This window comes from Mya arenaria, chromosome 11 (genome assembly GCF_026914265.1).
Source record: "Mya arenaria isolate MELC-2E11 chromosome 11, ASM2691426v1".
Taxonomy (NCBI): Eukaryota; Metazoa; Mollusca; class Bivalvia; order Myida; family Myidae; genus Mya; species Mya arenaria.
The window spans coordinates 48,941,982-48,963,011 of NC_069132.1; the positions used below are offsets into that span (position 1 = coordinate 48,941,982).

The 21,030-nt window shown below is 35.5% G+C and overlaps 1 protein-coding gene across 1 annotated transcript; it reads left to right on the top strand.

Annotated features, from left to right (window-relative positions):
* Positions 1–978: 978 nt before the first annotated feature.
* On the top strand, positions 979–5,138 carry LOC128208598 (serine/threonine-protein phosphatase 6 regulatory ankyrin repeat subunit B-like; the record flags this gene model as incomplete). Its single annotated transcript, XM_052912151.1, has 1 exon — positions 979–5,138. A coding segment is annotated over one exon (1,824 nt), but the record flags the coding sequence as incomplete, so codon positions are not given.
* Between the last annotated feature and the right edge of the window lie 15,892 nt (positions 5,139–21,030).

Below are 21,030 nucleotides of genomic sequence, written 5' to 3' on the forward strand. Positions count from 1 at the left end.
TTCACAATGGACTGCTGCATATAAGGACATAGAGTATAGGTTGTCGTGTGTCTGGGCTATAACTTTTCTTTGTATGGACAGATTTTAAAATAACTTGCCACATGTGTTCCACATACCAAGATGACGTGTCGCGTGCAAGACCCGTGTCCTACCTCTAAGGTCAAGGTCACACTTAGGTGTTTATTTACAATGAAGTGTTGCAAATAAAGACATAGAGTATAGGTTGTCGTGTCTGCGCTGTAACTTTTCCTTGTATGGACAGATTTTAAAATAACTTGCCACATGTGTTCCACATACCAAGACGATGTGTCGCATGGAAGACCCTTGTCCCTACCTCTAAGGTCAAGGTCACACTTAGGTGTTTATTTACAATGGAATGCTGCATATATAAGGACATAGAGTATAAGTTGTCGTGTCCGGGCTCTAACTTTCTCTTGTATGGACAGATTTAAAAATGACTTGCCACATGTGTCCGACATACCAAGACGACATGTGGCGTGCAAGACCCATGTCCCTACCCATAAGTTCAAAGTCACACTTAGTGTTTATTCACAATGGAATACTGCTTATAAGGACATAACAGTGTAGGTTGTCAAGTTTGGGTGGTATTTTTTATGTTTAGAGGCAATTTAAAATAACTTGCCATATGTATTTGACACTTAAAGGCAAGATTAACTTTTCATGTACTGACCTTGTTCATAGGTCAATGTCACATTCAGGGGCATTCGTCACATACTGTGACAGCTCTTTTTTATGATTTTCAATATGGCAAATTCTTCCAAAAGGTATATTGCTTTGGGGAAAAAATGGAATAATTGAATCCTGTCTAACTGTTTAGATTAATGACAATTGCATATGTCGTGAACTTTGAATTGATTTGGCTAACTAATACCTACACAATGTGTTAATTACAGTAATTTTGTTTTCGGTTCATTAGATATTGTATTCTTATGCCTGAAATGATGTTTAATTTACCTTTTCAGCCTGAGGGATGCCATTAAAGGGAACCATGTGAAGCTTGTGCGAACAGTTGTGAAAAGTGGTGACTGTACGTTTCCCAGCCTTGTCAGTTGCCTGGTGGAAGCATGTGCTTCCGGTCGTGCAGATTGTGCAGCAGCGATCCTGGAATCTGGAATCTCCCCAAATGTGCAGGACACTGAGGGGGCTTATCCAATCACTGAAGCCTGTGCCAATGGGCATGCAAGTGTGGTGGAGCTGTTATTGTTATGGGACTGTGACCTTTTGGTAAGATGTGGTCAAGAACAGTCGACTGCATTGCATCTAGCTGCAGAAAATGGTTATCTAGAATGCAGCAGACTGCTAGTCAATGCAGGTGCCGATGTGAACACCAGAAACGGTCTAGATGATACACCACTTATTCTAGCATGCTGCAATGGATACATAAGTGTTGTTAAGTATTTGTTGGCTCACCAAGCTGCTGTTCGGCGTAGAGGATACCTAGACAGAACAGCTCTACATTGTGCAACAGAAAATGGACATCTTCAGATTTGTAAGATTCTTGTCACAGCAAAGGCTGATTTTGAAGAAGATGATTCATTTGGAAATACACCTTTGATTTCAGCAGCTGAGAAAGGCTATGTTGAGCTTTTGAGGTTGTATCTTGCCACTGGGTGTGACGTTAATCGGACAAGTCACAGTGGCTGCACTGCCTTGCATTTTGCTGCCCAGCATGGTGATCTGGAGTGCTCACGTCTATTACTGCAGGCTGGGGCAGAGATTGATGCCCAGGAAATGAGAAGATTCACTCCAGTTATGATGGCTGCTATGAATGGCCATGTACAGAGCATAAAACTTTTAGTAGAGAATAAGTGTAATGTGAATATGGTTGCATACAATAAACGGACTGCATTGCATTTGGCTGCAGAAAGAGGTCACTTAGACTGTTGTTCTTGTCTGCTAGAAGTGGGATGTTACATTGATGCTCAAGATGCTTTAGGGAATACACCAATATTTGTAGCAGCTTCCAAAGGACACACCACAATCGTTACTTACCTTATCGGTAAAAGAGCAGATCTAGGTAAAGAACCATATAATAAGAACACCCTTCTTCATTGTGCAGCAGCTAGTGGTAGTCTGCCATGCTGCACGGAGCTTGTACGTCGTGGATTTGACATCAACTCAAAAAACAGGGACAATCTAACACCCTTGATCAGTGCTGTGAAAAGTAAACATTGGAAGACCACCAATTTTCTTTTAAGTAAAGGATGTGAGATTAACACTAAGGGCTTGCATGGTATGACTGCCTTGAACGAAGCAGTTTTCAATAACTGCCCCCATTTATTGAAACTTCTCCTGGAGTATAAAGCAGACCCAGACATAGAGGACGATGGAGGGACATTGCCATTGTGGTTCGCAGTGGATGCCTGTTATTATGAGTGCATACGGTTACTAACCAATGCAGGCTGTAGATTTGACATCCGTTCAACACTGAATGATAGTTGTAAACCCTGTAATGCTTTGGAGCATGCTATACACAAGCAGAGAGTTTCAGTTATTGAATATCTCACTGAGGTTTATTGTGAAGATGCAATTAATTGTCTAAAACTAGTATGTAATGGTCTTGAGGGGTCCCCAGTTGTGTACCCTAGTACTAAAACTTGTATTGTTGAGCTAACAAAAGGTCCCAGTTCATTGAAATCACTCAGTCGTAAGACGGTTAGAAAGAGTTATAGATCGGGGTGCTTGTCAAAGGAGCAACTGGACCAGTTGACACTTCCGAAGTCCGTTGTTAGTTATATTTTATTCTCTGATTTACTTGAAGATTTAAATGTCACTTTTTAACATAGCTCACTTTATCCTGAGCTGATGTTTAGGTATTGTGATGACACAGTTGTCTTAACAGTTGACTCTTATGTTGTTATTGTTAACTAGTTTTACACTCTTAATAGTTCACATAAAAACTACCAATCTTCATGAAACTTCATGAAAGTGTTTGTTATAGGTCAAAATTAAACATGGGTCATATCTAAGGCACCAGGTCCAATTTTAGAAACAAAACTATATCTTTACCAAAACTTATCCAACTTGTACAGACTTCAATAATCTGACCTAAAGCCACTTTGAGTGCATACTTGATATAATTCATTTATTAAATGTTAGAAAGAAAAATGCTTGATTATTGTTCATCATATCATTGTCATTATATTTTGTGATTACTTAGTTTTTGCTTTATTGCTTGGTGATGTGAAAAAACTGTGTGTAAAACAAGGAAAAATGCTTGATTATTGTTCATCATATCATTGTCATTATAGTTTGTGACTACTTTCCATCCGGCGGTGGCTTCTTCACACTTATTTTCTATCAATCTCTTTGAAAGACTTGTTGCAGAGTCTTTAAAGTTAGTATGCACATTGGTTATGGTCAGTTGATGACCCTATTGATATTAGAGTCAAAGGTTAAGGTCATGTTGACTTTTGTTAGAAAAATGAGTGTTTTTGTTTATGATCAATAACCATTGAACAATTAGGTTTATATTCTTGAAACTGCATATGCACATTGGTCATGGTCAGTTAATTACCGTATTGATTTTAGCGTCAAAGGTCAAACCTGGGGTGATATTTACTACAAATATTATGAGCTGTCCCGGCAGGTGACACATCTGATTTTGCAGAATTCTAGTTGTTTTTAACAGTAAGTATTAAGAATTCTGTGGACATCCGCTGAATGTGTTGATGGCTGTAGAGACGTGCACATAATACATGAACATTTCTAGGGGTGAAATGATCTATCTGCTTCTTTATTTTATGTTAGATACAACTTTTCACACTCACCCTAAGTGTACATTGAAACAATGATGCGTGTTGCTGGCGTTATGTATGATTCACAGTACAAATGTGAAAAGTATCCATGTTCTAGACAAGATGTAACCTATCTTAATATTTTTAACGAAATTCATAATATTGAGGAGTACATGTAGTTGCTTCAGAGCTTTCGTATTTATATCAATAATTGATTAACTGTAATGCTTCTACAGTTATATAAAATGTAATAAATGATAATTTTGTGTTAACTATATGTATGAAAGATACATTGCACCAATGTGTAGTATCATCTTGTTGTATTTTGCTACATTGTAACTGTTTACAATTGGGACCAGTTTATACTAGCTTGAATAAAATGATAACTTATAAGTGATTTTATGATTTAACATTAAACGAGTACATATATTCTTACCATTCTTTAAGCAATGCACATTTAACAATGATCATCTTTGTTAGTGGTTATAAATTGGATGCTAATTACACATAATATTTATGTTTATATTTTTAAAACAATGATAAGTAATGTTAATTTTCACTCAACTGTGTTTCTTTTTACCTCCATGCTTTTCAGGCAGTTTTCATATGTACACTCAACTATTTTTTGCTTAAATGTCTGGCTAAAAGGAGCGGATTCTTTTGTATTTACGTTGTTAAAATGTTTAAAAAATATTTCACTGGTGATCACAAAAAAAGATGTTTTCAGTCGCGGCTGTGCCACTGTTGAAAATATTGCTTTCTGGGTTCACACTACGAATACATTTCTTTCTTACAGTGAACAGCAAAAATCAACTAATATCGTCTATTTAATGAAACACGCTCCTGAAGGCAATCCAATGGGACGGATTGTTGTTGGTCATTTGTTAATAATAGCTTTGAATGACCTATTAGGCCACTAGGCTCTTGGTCATTTTGATATAGAAGAAACACTCTTTGGCCACCTTTCTTCCCAATCTTAGGCAGAATTATTTAATTCTATGAGTTTGTTTTTTGCCAATACTGATATACATGTATATAAAGGAATATATTTACGTTTTCTTTAGATTTTAGTAAAATTGGCTTTAAACGGAGACAGGTCTCAAACGCTTATAAACATTTTCATTTTAATTGAGATGTTAACATGTAGTTGCTTTTGTTTAGATATATTCTTGTTATGTTTTATATTGCGCAAATCAAATATTTTTGCTACCAACGCTAGTAACAGTATAAGTCTTTTGTTATTGGTGCATTGGCAGTCTTCATAGATATTAAGGTGTAGTCATTTATCATATTATTATTTTGTTACAGCTGTTTGTTTATTGTTTGTTTAAATATAATCTGAAATTGTTCTGTTCGAGTCATATAAAAGCAGAAAACATGTTTGGTTTGTATGTTCATCTTTAAATTGAGGTCGATATTTTGACGCTTTGAAGGTTCTACATCAGTGGTAAATTATGGCCCTTTAAATGTTCTACATCTGTGGTACGTTATGACCCTTTGAATGTTCTATATCCGTGATAAGTTATGGCCCTTTGAATGTTCTACATCTGTGATATCTTATGACCCTTTGAATAATCTATTTCTGTGGTAAGTTATGACCCTTTGAATGTTCTACATCCGCGGTAAGTTATGACCCTTTTAATGTTCTATATCCGTGGTAAGTTATGACCCTTTGAATGTTCTACATCCGTGATATGTTATGACCATTTGAATGATATACATCCGCGGTACTTTATGACCCTTTGAAGGTTCTACATTCGTGATAAGTTATGGCCCTTTGAATATTCTATATCCGTGATATGTTTTGACCCTTTGAGGGTTCTACATCCGTGATAATGTATGACCTTTTGCAGGTTCTACATCCGTGATAAGTTATGACCCTTTGAATAATCTACTTATCATTATACATGTGATAACGTCCCGGACGTCCGGGATTGTCCCGGAAATTGTATCTCTGTCACGGAGTCACGGAAGGTGCATGTTTGTCCCGGAAAGTCATAAAAAAACGAAAATTTTTATCGGAATCGATTATCTTAATTTTACCAATGTAAGTCAGCTTTTTTGCCTGTCCGGGACACTTGTCGTAAAACACAGGACATGTTGACACTAATCCGTTAATTGGTACGTGTTTCGTCGTGGTCACCGTCAATCAACCGAAAATTGATCTATTGGCCTATTGCTGTGCTTAACGAGTCGGGGAGGGTTCTCGTTTACAAATTCATTGTTTTCATATGGATTTGCTTGGTCTTATGAATGATAGCTTTTAATTGATGAATTGATATTTTTCACACATTTTACCGACAAACGAGCATGAAGGTAAGTTCAAAGAAAGTGACAAAATGAGTAAAAAAACTAAATTAAAACACGGAAAACATCCGATATACCTTTCAAGTTTCAAATCCGATACGTCGTTATACTTTAAACAACTTACGCGTCCAAAAGGAATTTTAGTGTTTTGAACTTTTGTTCGAACTATCGTTGTGTATTTTTACGCCGAAATAAAACTGACGATATGGAGTTAAAAGGTGGTTATATAGAGTGCTTTAATCACGTGACCATGGTAAGTCACGTGATCGCTTTATACAGCCGATTGTTAACACGTCTCTATCAAAATTATATGCATCTCCAAAGGGAAAAAAGCTCATCGACTGGAGAATCTTCTTGATCGTCTGGAAAATATTGTGTGTCATAAATTGCAAACGTTTTAAATGTGATGAAAAAATAAATATTTTGTAACGCATGTTCTCAAAAGCGCGGAAAAACAGGTGCCCGTATAATTGTTTATTTCATGTTTTGATGAAACCGAAAGTAGACTGCATATCCTCCTGGTTAGCACTTCATTTAAAGCCTAGGAAAATATATTGTGGTTTTATTTTTTCAAGAAAATGCAGAAAAAGAAAAAACCATGTCAAGTAAAAAAATACTTCTTGGCAGTCAAAATAGGTACATTTTCACGACGTTAAAAACGTCTAAAATAGCCCCAGATATGCTCTAGAATGCACCACAGACGTTCCCCATTTAAAAAAAATCCGTGGGGGCATGCCCCCCAGACCCCCCTAGTCTGCGTTGACATTACGACGAGTGTCCCAGATTCGACCCAAGTAATTATCACATGTAAGTTAACCCTTTCAATGTTGTATATCCGTGCTTTCAATGTTGTATATCCGTGATAAGTTAATGCCCTTGGAATTACCAACGAACCTGCGACCCCTGGATTAATAGTGTGTTACCACTAGACCACGGATCCGCTGCAAGATTGCGCCGTTTTATATACTTGACAGTCGGTTTGGATTTTAGGAATTAGGAATTCTGACCAATCAAAATGTCTTGAGGAATTTACCAGCCAATGGCTGCGGTGCTTGGAATTCCTAATCCTAAAAGGCAGTACTTCGGTCGAGTAAAGAACAAAAATAGTATGCATAAACATCGAGTTGAACATACAAATATTAACAAAGGGCAGTAACTGTCGTCATGGAGATATCAATTTAATGCTTTGTGACCTTGGTTCATTTGCAAAAGTCACAATCAACATAATTTCATAACCTTGGAATTAAGAGTTAGGAACGCGCGGATGTTACAAAATAGTTAGTATATCAGTTCAGAGTAGTGCATCATGTAATGCATCTGTTGAATTATGATTTGCTATTAACAAATGACAATATTTCAGCGCCCTTGCAAACTGCCTGCGCTCTCGAACAGGCCAAGTATCTCAATGATCTCGGACACGGCAATACTGCCAAAATTCGATTTAAAACTTCTGCAATATTTCAGCGTCCTTACAAACTGCCTGCGCTCTCGAACAGGCCAAGTATCTCAATGATCTCGGACACGGCAATACTGCCAAAATTCGATTTAAAACTTCTGCAATATTTCAGCGTCCTTACAATATATTTACTGTCATAATTATGTATACAATGTTGAGCTATTCATGCTTCCTTGCATTATGCCTGCGCTTTCAACTCGGCGATACTGCCATAAACTTGTAAAACAATTTGCAAATGAATTAATGCTCTCTCATGCCAATTTTGCAATATTTCTGCGACTCTTGCAATTATGCCTGCACTCTCCGACACGGCAATACTGCCATAATAAGGTATAACAGTTTTACAATACTTCAGCGTCCTTTTGAGACCGCCTGCGCTCTCGGACATGGCAAGATTGTCATACAATGGTTTTACACTTTTCTCGGACATGGCAAGATTGTCATACTATGGTTTTACACTTTTGCAATATTTCAACGTCCTTACAATACCACCTGCGCTCCAGGACACCGCAATACTGCCATAATAAGGTATAACAGTTTTACAATTCTTTAGCGTCCTTTCAAGACCGCCTGCGCTCTCGAACACGGCAAGACTGCCATACTAAGGTATAACACTTCCGCAATATTTCAGTGTCCTTGCAATACCGCTTGCGCTCCCGGACACCGCAGAACTGTCATAATAAGCTTTGCAAATCAAACCAATAAATTATTTCCCTAAAGAATGACTCATTTGGACAGAAAAAGGGCCAACATAAAAACATAATTTATATGGCAAAGAAGATATTAATTGATTTATATTGTGCGTTTGTATATTTTGATACCAGTCGTGGACAGGCTAAGAAGCAAACCAGTGTTGGGTTCTGTTTACGATACATATATCAATAATCACTATAAAATAACTTCAGCGCAACGGAAGCTGCGGAGCACGCAAGCGCTTAACGGCCTTTCTATTTTCCAAGCTCATGCAGATTGCACACTGCAAATTCGCTGTCGATTTTTCTACCTTCCCACCCGCCTCCTCTCTGCCTGTCCCATTTGCTTTATATGTCAATAGTTTGGACTTTCTTATACGCCTAACTTTATGGGACTTTTACACATTACTTACATTATTATGTAATCATACAAGTTATGCGACAACTGGGTTGCAAATACACCAGTCCTTTTCAAAATAAATTCCGGCTGATGCAACATTGGGTGTTAGTATTTTCTGTCCCATAAATGAACTTCGGATGTGAGTGCGCAAATATAAAGGCGATTTTCAGAAAGAAACTACAAAAGTACCCACGGCTTAATCGAATGCCATTTTATTGATGATGTGTGTAATCATAGTGATAGGAGGAACTAATATTTGAACCAACATTTCCTGAGTATTCTGAAAACGAATCAACACCAACACATGTAGGACTCGCATATCTCGCAATATCTGCATAAAAACCTTTTAATTTTGCATTATGTTGAGAAGCAAACCAATCAATGTGTAAATTCCAAATTCGTGTCTGAAATCATCTGAAACATTGCATTTGAGATACTCCAATCACCAATATCTACTATTTTCGAAAGATAATCTGAAATTTCATAAATTCATTGCAAGTTCTTGAAATTCATTCTATTTGCATTCATATGGATTTTGTGACACAAAATTGAAATATACGAGGGTCAGACAAAAATAAATGAGCGACACCTCATAACTGTTTTGTATTGGGTATAAAACCTACTTGTTTATAATCCCTCACATTAGAGATTAATGACTGAATTCCATCTCCTTTGGCAACGCTTGAATACCGGTTGCTAGGCAACTGAAGTCGATTCGTTGGACCTCCCGGTTCACGGCAAACTCTATTTCATCTAAACTAGCATAACGGATTCCTCGAAGAGACTCTTTCAATTTTGGAAACATATCGAAATTTTGGGGAGAAAGATCTGTTGAGTACGGAGGGGTGATCAAACAATGTCCAGTAGCTCCTTTACAACCTTACTTTTGTTGGGTGGCGCGTTGTCGTGCAAAATGAGCGGTGTGCTGACGGCTTGCGGCGTTATGCATGGCGGATTACTCTCCTTAGAAACATCTTGTAGTACTCTTTATATACTGTTTCAGCCGCCGGTACCCTGTGTGGTGTCAATACGCCGCGGCGAAAATCATCATATGCAAATATCATCATCATATTGGGACAGTTCTGACTTCGGCGAAAGTTTACCGATCTTGGTGAGCTTTTGGTGTGCCAAATCGCTACTCTGTCACTTCATTTCTTGTTCAAATTATCGCATCCAAGTTGCATCAATAGCAACGATTTTTTGCAGCATATCGTCGCCTTCTTCGTCGTATCTTTGAAGGAGTGAAACAGTAAACATCCACTAATTCTCGCCATGTCGAAGACTTAACACGCTATTTCATGTGAAATGCCATTGCTAGCTGGTGCTTACTGCATCACCTGCAAATCCTCTTTAACTAGCATCAAAATACACACTTTGAGAGCATTTGAAAAAGTCCATGATGCTTTGCGTGTTCAAAAGCTCGCTTCTTTCTTAACATGAACGTATCTATCAAAATTGATACTCAAATATTTCTGATATTGTACACATATTTACTCTGCGATCAGGGATACATTCTTATTTGCTGACCAAGTTTCACAGCAACGTTATCAAAAGTTTGAGAACAACCATTATTAAACCATCATCTTAATTATGGTTACAAATTTGCCCTCTCCGCACCATCGTTAGCTTCGTAACAAAGACACAACGAACGTGCGTTGGAAATACATAATTTAAGAACTAGAAAAAAAACAGTTCTCCTTCCTGTGTTGTCCAAGAAAATCTCAGGTATTCAGTATGAGGTTCATAAATATAAACACATTGATGGGCGCTCGTTAAATAAAACTTAATTTGATGAATTTCATTTTGAAAAATGACAATGCAATTCTTATTAATCTCTTCAAACTTCACAGATTGTTTCCATAAATGTGTATTAACTTCTCTTAAATCTAGAATAAGTATTTTCTTCCAAGAAGTTTGAATAGACACAGTTAAAGGATTATTACAACATATGGCAGATTTTTACAAACAGACACTAAATTCATATCTAATAAATCTTGAATCGCATGTGAATCAAAATCAGCCTCTGATAAAGCAGATTCATTTATATTATTACAAAATGTTCTTGAATGTTTTGAGTATAAAGGTATTTTCACTATTTTGTAACCATTTTTAATAATATCTAGTATTAAATCATTGGTACTATCAATTGATTGCCAAAAATTAATATGTTTCTTGAACCTTTCCCTCACAATAATACTTCTCTGTCCCTGTTTATATTCATAGAAACCATGTATAAATCTGCTATAGTCATAAAAATCATCTTTAAACGAGTATGGCGACATATCCGGTTTATCTTCTTGCCATCCGACAATCGGAACTCCTCGGCTGGTATAAAGATATGGCCTCGGCAACGCGTTCAGTAAACATGTTTGCGGCGAACGTTTGCTGTTTGATTTCCCGCTTTACGTGTATGCGCTGCGTTGCAACTGGGATACAAAACAAAACGTTTGCGAGCATTTTGTAAACGCTCGCCTTACTGAACGCACTGTACGGGTCGTAAGAAAATAGTCCATCATGGCCGACCAAGAAGATGTTCAAACAACCAAGAGATATGTTAGACCAAAGACAGAATGAGGAGCGAACTTGTACCACTTATTTGTAAGTGTTATTTTTATACTTATTGTATTTTATTAAAATATAAAAATGGTTTTAAAATAGCCCTTATGAGAAACTAAATGGAAATGTCATTAATTCTTAGTGGGTGGGGTAAAGTCTTCTTCCATTTTACAGATTCTAATATAGTAAATAATAATTTTGAAGCTCCAGTGATCAGTGGCAAAAATTAAAAACACAAATGCTTTATTTGATTTTTTTGGAATAACAAATAAGTCTGAATCTGACTTAATGGCTTAATGCAATAGCAAAAAAATATTTTCCAAACAATTGAAATCTGTTCTATTATGTGTGACCTGATATGACTAGATGGAAGGAATTTTTACCAAATTTTCAAACTTGAATATGAAAGACTGTGATCTGATATTATGTCAGCAGTCTAATATCACTGGTTTCCATACATTTGCACAATAATTGCCAATTGGCTCGTTAAAAGACAAAAATAAAAAGGTGTCAGAACAGTAAAACTGTGAGGATGCAGCTCTAAATTGGTGTTGCACTTAATATTTTGTGAATACTTTCTGTTGTTGTACAGGCTTTTAAAATAATTGATCTGAATATATAATTACTATTATTGTTGTATTTTCTGTTTTCTATTTCAGGCACTTGAATCAAAATGTAATCAAAAATGCCATTGTATGGGGATTGACCTGCAATGCATGGAAATCATCTAACACAACTGCAACGCCTACCTTGGAAAAATGAGTGCAAGATGGAAACAATGCGTTCAGTGGAACATCTTGTCATCTCAAATATTTGATGACTTACATACTGATGTGAAGTTGAAGATAAAAGTCATCTGTCGGTCCGTGATCATTAGATAAATACGGACATATATTTTAAAAGGGTTATATGGTAAAGGATTTATCTACGCTTAAAGTGGTTTTCCTATATTATGGAGGGAAGATAACTACAAAAACAGAAACAGATGGCATTGGCAGACCAAATAAAGGAGAAATATTTTGTTCAGTTCAATTTTTAAGACTTCAGAAAATCCTTTAATAGGACACATCCTTGCAAATGCCATATTGTAAACTGGGCTCTTTAAAATGTGAAAAGGTGAAAGTGGTCTAGAGGATAAGCCTCCAATTCAACGTTGTGAGTTCAAGCCCCTCCAAGATACTTTCTCATGACCTCAGGAAAAGGATGTCCGTACTTGTTTCTACTTAAGCAACAGACTTAAGAGTGATTATGTAAGCTTCCAGCTTGCATAGCAATCTGATTAGGCATAAAATAAGATACTAGCTGACTTGCAAACAGTTTTTTCCATTTATGTTGATTTATTTTTCAGTCTGTTGGAATGTTTATTAGAAGTGATGAGCATTGCTTACTGCACCCAATATTTATTTTCTTTATAAAGTTGAATTTAACGAACACATAACATGACTTGTGGTTTTACAGATGCATGTTTATTTCGTTTATTGAATGAGTTTATTTTCTCAAATGATGCAATAAAAGTTATTCTGAATGTCCTTTTTTTGTTTGAAGAAAATGTGTTGAGGTTTTGGCATAGCATAGTGTCATCATCATCATCATCATTGTCAAACATTCAAAACAATGTATTAAAAACCAAACCGTCAAGCCAAGTACTCAAAGAGGCACAAGGATATTGCTAAAGAGACTGGTAATATATTTAGACAAATAAAATGCAAAGAAGATCTATAACTCTGACACATGGTAATGCTTTAGTCCTCTCATTGTGTATTTATGGTTAAAGCTGAGACATACAGTATTTTTTATAATGAAGACTTAAATTTGTATGGCAACTTAAAGCCATATATGGGGATTAAATGCCAGAAAGATTGTGAAGTCTCCCAAAAGACTCCATGCACTTAAAAGGGCTTGGCACAGAAATGAAAGTAAAAATGGGAGCAAAACCTAATTTATCATTAATTTTACATTGGATTGCATACAGATGGCTCTGTTATTACTTGACTTATATTAAAAATAAAATTAAGGGACATGTTGATCAAAGCGTAATTATTGTTGTTTGCATTTTATGGAGTTGGACACTTTGACACCCTGTACGTGGACGGCAAGCCGGTGCGGACGTAGGGACACGACGGGGGTGAACTGTCAGTTCTCTCGTGGAACGTCCACGGTCTCACTAGGGACAAGAAGGAGAGCAGCGACTTTGTAAATATCTTAGATAAATATGACATTTGTTTTTGTATGAATCATGGTGTGATTCTTCTAGCAATATTGAATTAAAGGGGTATAAATCGCATAATTTTTATCGTAAATTTCAGCATAGGAACGCTAAAAGAAATAGTGGGGGTATTGTTTTGTATTATAAAGATTGTTTAAGCGAGGGAATTGAAATTATTAGAAACCACTTTGACACAATAATATGGCTTAAGTTTGACCACAATTTTTTTAACACAGTTGAGGATATATATTTATGTGGTGCATATATTTGGGGCGAAGATTCACCTATATATAACACTGTTAATGTTGATTTGTTTGATATTTTAGAACATGATTTGTCTTTATATGACAGTCTTGGTAGTGCATATGTAGGTGGTGATTTTAATAGTAGAACGAGTAATAAAAAGGACTATGTAATACATGATAAATATAATTGTAATATTGACAGCCCTGATTATGACTTTGACTGTATCCCCGATAGGGCCTCTATCGACAAATCAAGTAATAGCCATGGGATAAAACTATTAGATATATGTAAAGGGTCAAGTATTCGTATTGTTAATGGTCGTATTGGTAGCACTTATCAGTATACATTTTTGTCACATAACGGTTGTTCTATGATTGATTATTTATTGTCAAGCGAGCGTAATTTTTTACGGATTAAAGAATTTACTATTAAATCTTTCAATGAATGGAGTGACCACGCTCCGTTACATATTTCATTGCTATGCAATACTATTGAACCTATTACTACAAAGTACTCGGAGCTTAAATTTAAATGGGATGTCTCTTTTCGGGAGCAATTTCGCTCCAGGATTATTTCTAATTTACCTGTTTTCAATAATATTTTTCATAATGTTGATTGCTCAAACAGAGACGCAGTTAACAATATGTTACATTCCTTCACAAACACTATTCAGAGTGTAGCTAAACCATTGTTTTCAAAAGAACGTTTTTATTCAGATCATGTATATTTTGAGAATTATACCCATAACAATAAGAATTGGTTCGATCATGATTGCACTGTAGCACGTGATTTGTATTTAGATGCTCTTAGAATTTTTAATACTGATAGGTCAGATGCAAATAGATTGTTATTATGCAATGCGAAAAAACAGTACAAGAATATAGTTCGTAAGAGAAAGAATATTGATTATAGAAAGAGAATGGGAGATATTGAAAATTTGAGAAAGAGTAAGCCTAGAGAATTCTGGAAATATTTTAAGTCTAAAACTACAAACAAATCAAATAAAATTCCACTCGATAATTTTCGAGAATATTTCGCAAATCTCAGTACCTCTGCCTTTGGCAGCCTTAATCATGACGCAGAGGATTTTAATATTAATTATGATTTTAATGCACCAAATAATAGTTTTCCAGAACTTGACGAGGCAATATCTGTGCAAGAAATAATAAATGCTACTAAGTCATTAAAACGTTGTAAAGCCTATGGTACTGATAATATGTTGAATGAATATTTTATTGAAACTATAGACATTTTAGCATCACATCTATGTGATTTGTTTAACAATATATTAAATTCGGGTTATTTTCCCGAACAATGGACTGAAGGGATTATAATCCCCTTACATAAAAAAGGATCATATTCTGATGTAAATAATTATAGGGGAATTACTTTAGTTAGTTGTTTATCGAAATTATTTACCACTGTTATAAATAAGCGTGTTGAAAAGTTTTGTGAACAACATGATATTATTTGGGATGCCCAATTCGGATTCAGAAAAGGGCGCTCTACCACTGATGCTGTATTTATATTGTTATCTCTTATTCAAAATTATTTGTTTGAAAACAAAAGGCTTTATGTTATATATGTTGATATGATGAAATGTTTTGATACTATTTATAGAAATGCCCTATGGCTGAAAATGTATAAATGTGGAATACAGGGAAAAATACTTAGAATAGTGCGTGATATGTATATGAAGGTTAAATCTTGTGTAAAATCGTTGTCATCATATTCTGAATACTTTAGCTATGCTGTCGGGTTGCGTCAGGGTGAAGTTATGTCCCCTTTGTTATTTTCTTTATTTGTGGAAGATATTGAATTGTATTTACAAAATGATATTATTCAGGATTACAAATAGATGATATTGTCATAATTATGCTATTATTTGCTGATGATATGGCCATTGTAGGAAAATCTCCTGAAGAAATTCAAACCCATTTGGACAATTTGTCAAATTACTGTAATACCTGGGGATTAAAGGTGAATATTGATAAGACGAAAATCATGGTGTTTCGTAAAAGAGGCGGATTATTTCCCAATGAAAGATGGACTTACAATGGCCATGATATACAAGTTGTTGATGATTTTAATTGTGTTGTTTTTAATTATACTGGAAATTTTAACCTGAACCAAGAACATTTAAATGGCAAAGCACTTAAGGCAATGAACGTATTATTTTGTAAATGTCAAGATTATGACTTAAAACCCAAAATTATGTGTCAGTTATTTGACGCATTTGTTGGTCCTATTTTAAATTATTCGGCAGAGGTTTGGGGGTATACTAAATCAAAGGAATTTTAGAAAGAATTCATTTGAAATTTTGTAAAAGATTACTGAACGTTAAAACAAACACTTGCAATGCCACTGTTTACGGATAGTTGGGTAGATATCCATTATATATTCATAGATATGTGCGTATATTGTCTTATTGGTTTAAGGTTGCTAACAGTGATAATATAATCATACAATCTGTATACAAACAGGCTAAGAGTGATAGTGATAAAGGTTGCCGTAATTGGGTGTATAATGTTAAAAAGATTTTAAATGATTATGGTTTTAGTTATATGTTTGGTGATATTTACAATATTGATGTTAAATCATTCATAAAAAAATTCAAATGTAGAATTATAGATACTTTTAAACAAGATTGGTATAGTACTATAGAAAATAGCACGGTGTTAGATGTGTATAGACATTTTAAAACCTGTCTGGAATATGAACCTTATTTAGATATTTTACCAAAGAGCTTACGTTTTTTCTTTTGTAGACTACGGCTGTCCGTGCGCCCACTCCATATTCAAACTGGTAGATACAATAGAAATAACGTTGTACGCAACCAAAGATATTGTTTGTGTTGTAACTCTAATGACATCGAAGATGAATATCATTTTATTTGTGTTTGTAAATCCTTTAGCAATTTAAGAAAGAAATATATCAACAATTGTTACTTTATAAGACCTTCTGTATTTAAATATATGCAGCTGTTGAAATCTAACAATAGAGCTGAACTGATTAACTTATGTCTGTTTGTTAAAAATGCTCTCAAAGAAAGATCCGCTTTGATTAATGTTAGAACATAATTCTATTTAATGTTCATCCTCTGATATATATATATTAGTTTATTTAATTTAATTACTTAGAAGTATTGAATACTTTTGTACATATATATTTGTATATATATACTAATTTGTTTGCATTATCTGTTACTTTACATACACGTTGACATTATATGTTATATCATTATGTGTTTTTGACGATGTACATTGTACAAGTCAAAATAAATTGTCTGTCTGTCTGTCTGTCTGTCTGTCTGTCTGACATTAAAGAGTCATTGTGTGAAGAGTGATCTGAAGGCTAATTATTCAAAATACATTAAGTATTATTGTAAAAAGGTCTGGTATACATTGCTGAAAAGCTTAGTAACCTGGCTAAATATTTGTTTTAGTCTTTTATTTACAAAAAAAAAAATAGTTGATTATCTTGTCAGTTACTTTTTGGTGTTGTTTTTAATAAAAAAAAATGACAATTTACTCCAAGATATTGAGACAAATAATTATAGATTAAGACAAATATAATGTGAAAGGAAACTTTTAATAAGTGGGGTTTATCCACAGCCTAGGAGGTAAAGTGAAACATGATCTGCCGTGAACAAATACTATTTGAAGACAAATTCTGTCATCTTAGTGCACCAGTCAATTGTAAACCCTCACCCCGGGTCCGGGGATATACTGGGGTTAACCGGGGAAATGGGCCGTGTTTTTACCTATCAGGTGGCCCTGCAGTGCTGGGTGAATGCGGTGGTTTTGTTTTCGCTTAAAATATAGAGGGGAATGGGCCTTACCTAGAGTCCCTGTGGTGTGGGGGCATTTGGCAGGGATTTTACCATTTGATCGTCCACGCAGGGTGGGGATTTTAGCCGGGGTTGGCTGTACTGAAAGTCAAAGTCCCCGCTATTCCCCAGACCTGGGGGGGGGGGATAGGCCGTGGTTACAATTGACTGGTGCATAGCCACATGAACGTTGTATGGTACAGGTACTCTACCAATTGAGCTTACTGCGTGGCCAGTCACCGCCCCACCCCAACCCCACAGTCGCAGATTTTCATATTTCCGTTCAAAAACTGATGTTTTCTGCATTTTTCTTAAACCGTTAGTAACGGTTTAAGCCATGTAACATTAAATTTGGAATGGAAATATGAAAATCTGCGATCTGATCTTTTGTCAGCAGTCATTCATCATTAGTTTGCATATATTTACGCAAAAATTTGCTAATTCCAAGACAAAAAATAAAAAAAAATGGAAAAACGGTTAATCTGTGAGAGTGCAGCTTTAAAACTTATATTTCATAGGGTATTCGTATGGCTGTTGAGAAAATGCTGACATTTAGTCCATGCATTCATTTAATCCGGTGTAATGATTCATGCATGCCATGAACCGTATGATCATTTTAGTTACTGTCAAGTACATTTTCTGTGTGCTCACGATTTTTCTAGAGGAAACAGAGTGCTTCATGTATAAGGAAACATCTAAATATTCATAAAACGAACATTCTTTGATGTTACAATAAATATTTTCTCTTAAACATGCACATTTAATTCAACACAATCCATTTCCTTGTTGTTACAATGGGCCTTCTTGACGCGGATTGAAAACGGTGTTAATCGCCGGCAGCCGCATCGCACTTTCGTATATCCTTACTACTATATTTACGAGGTCTATTTCGAAGCTTGCCGGAGATGGCCGAGTTGTTACAATTGGCCATCCGACTGCTCCCCACCGCAGGCTGCACCGAAGAAAGTGGAACCACTCGTATGGGAACGATTCCACCGGAAGTGAGAGTATTCGCCGCAAGCAAAACAAGGACATGGGGCGACAAAACCGGAACTTCCGGTGGTAAAACTGGCTGCATTGCGTTTGCTAAGAAAATGCCACCAACGTTCAACAGGAAAGGGTCCATATGGTCTCGTACCATTTGGCACTCCTCGGTCATTTTCATCGAGACAACCTTCGATGTATGCCGGTACATCAGTTGAAGTAGTTCGTAAATTTTAGAATTACATCATTAATTAAATGTAGTGTTTTAGCTTATAATTATTGATCTAAGTTTAAATTGATTGCCAGTGAAGTGAATTATTGCAAACATAATTAAGATTTCCAAGAGTTAAGTCATTAAGATTAACTGCTAAATTAAATTACTACGCGATCTTCTTGCAGCGGATTTAAACATACCGATTTCTGAGTGAGTAAACCGTCCAAATACATCCGAGGTTGTTTTCGATGAAAATGGCCGAGGAGTGCCGAATGGGTTTCGTACCGAAAACACCAGAGCCCCACGTAAGAACACCGGAAGAGAAGTCATTGCGACGCAAACCAATACGCGGGAAACTACGAGACTTTTGTTTTTTTGAGAGCTCTGCTCTCAGCTTTGTTAATTTTTGTTTCGTGATTGCTGTCGATGGCCATAGGGTTAGACTCATATTGTCTAACGTACCGTTACCCTACATCCTAAAGGTTTGTCTGCAATACTCATATTGTCTCTCTTATATGTAACTTCTCTGTCTTGGCTATGACAATGTTTTTAACATAGGGCGTTTTTGTTGGCTATAAACGGGTTTCGGATATAAACTAGTTTACTTTGAAACCAACATGGCGGAAAGTGATCAACCACGTTTGTTGAAACTCAATCCTTTTGATAACAATGCCTTACAATGGGCAAATGAGCTAAATGATAAGGTTATATTTATAATTGGAAATAATTGCTACATGCAGTAGCTCCGCCATGTTGTTCAAACTGTACACAAAACCATGCATTTGTTACTTCAAGCCAAACTATCAAAACCGAGTTCGAAACTGCTGAAACCATTGACACCAAAACTGAAACTGGTTTGGTATCAACAAAAACGCCCATAGTCAAACGTCTGGTTTTCTAAACGCCAAACGCACTGATTAACAATACCTGCAAATCACCGTTCAAATCATATTGTGTTGGGTTCTATATACAGCAGTAAACATAAGCTATATGTATAGCTTTGGACCGACATTTCTAAATAGATATGACAATATAATATAATATAATATTAATAATATCTGTCATGTGTCATGTATTTCCGTGCCGGATAGAAAAATCCGACCCGAGGGCACCTGCGTTGCCAGGTAACGAGGCTTGCCGAGTTACCGGCCACGCAGCGTGCCCGAGGGTCGGATTTTTCTATCCGGAACGGAAGCACATGATTGTTATTTTTTCTAGCACACCTTAAATTATATTTTTTTGTGAAAAAAATACATAGAAAAACGCATTTTTGTATTTTCACCAAAAAGCGCGTGTGATGATATTTACTGACGTCATGACGCGCAGTATTTTTTATTCACTGCATACGTCAAAAAGTTCCTTCAGTATCACGTCTTTTAAGGGTTATTTTGTTTTGTTTTGAAGGTATGTTTTTGTAAAGTTAATGTTTATGGAACTCATCTATTAAAATCTCATAATTATGGTCACATAGAATGTAAAATAAAATAAATGAAAAGTATAATAATATAATATAATATATATTACAGTACATTGTACATTGTGTGCTAGATAACATTTAGTGCAAAGTGAATGTATATTTAAAAAAAATACATAAATGCACAGTCTGGCTTCTATCACACAAATGGTATCATAAAGAACTAATATTATGTATGCTTAGGAGAACCAAACATGTTTCTTATTGACGAAAACAACCTGTAAAAGCAGTACATTTACACTAACACCATAATTGGCTTATATAGCCCAGTGCTGAAATAACAAGCTTCACAACGATTGCACACATTTAACACAGGTTATGTTTCGTTTACCTGCTGTTCTTTAGCCCCGGTCGAATGTACAGAAACGGCTTATCCAGATTATTTTATAAATCCATATTAATCTGAAATAATGAAACTAGAAAACATACATGAGAGGATAGGGAATTAAAGGCGAAGCTACAACATGCACATGCTACTTTTTTAAGAAATGCGTATATCAAAGTATACTCAAAAACAGATTATTAATAAAGTTATTTTGCTATTTAAGAGCATGAACATTTAGGGAGTGAAAATTAAATATTCGTTATGTATATGTAGTATGCATTTTTCGCACATACAAAAACGTATGTTGTTACCGGTTGTTCTGAATGGTACCTTTAAACTAAAGTTGCATGTACATGTTTTAATGCACTCGAAATAAGTTAAGGTGGAAATATTTTTAATTAAAACGTATTTATATAAACCTGCCTGTATTTAAATTCACAATAAAAGTAAAATTAGATGAATAATTCATTTAAATTGATAACAGTGAAATACAATATGTTATTGTTGCAATGATTGCCAATGACAGTATATTGATCGAATACATTATATAATCATTATCGTATAGACTGAATACCATTTTTGG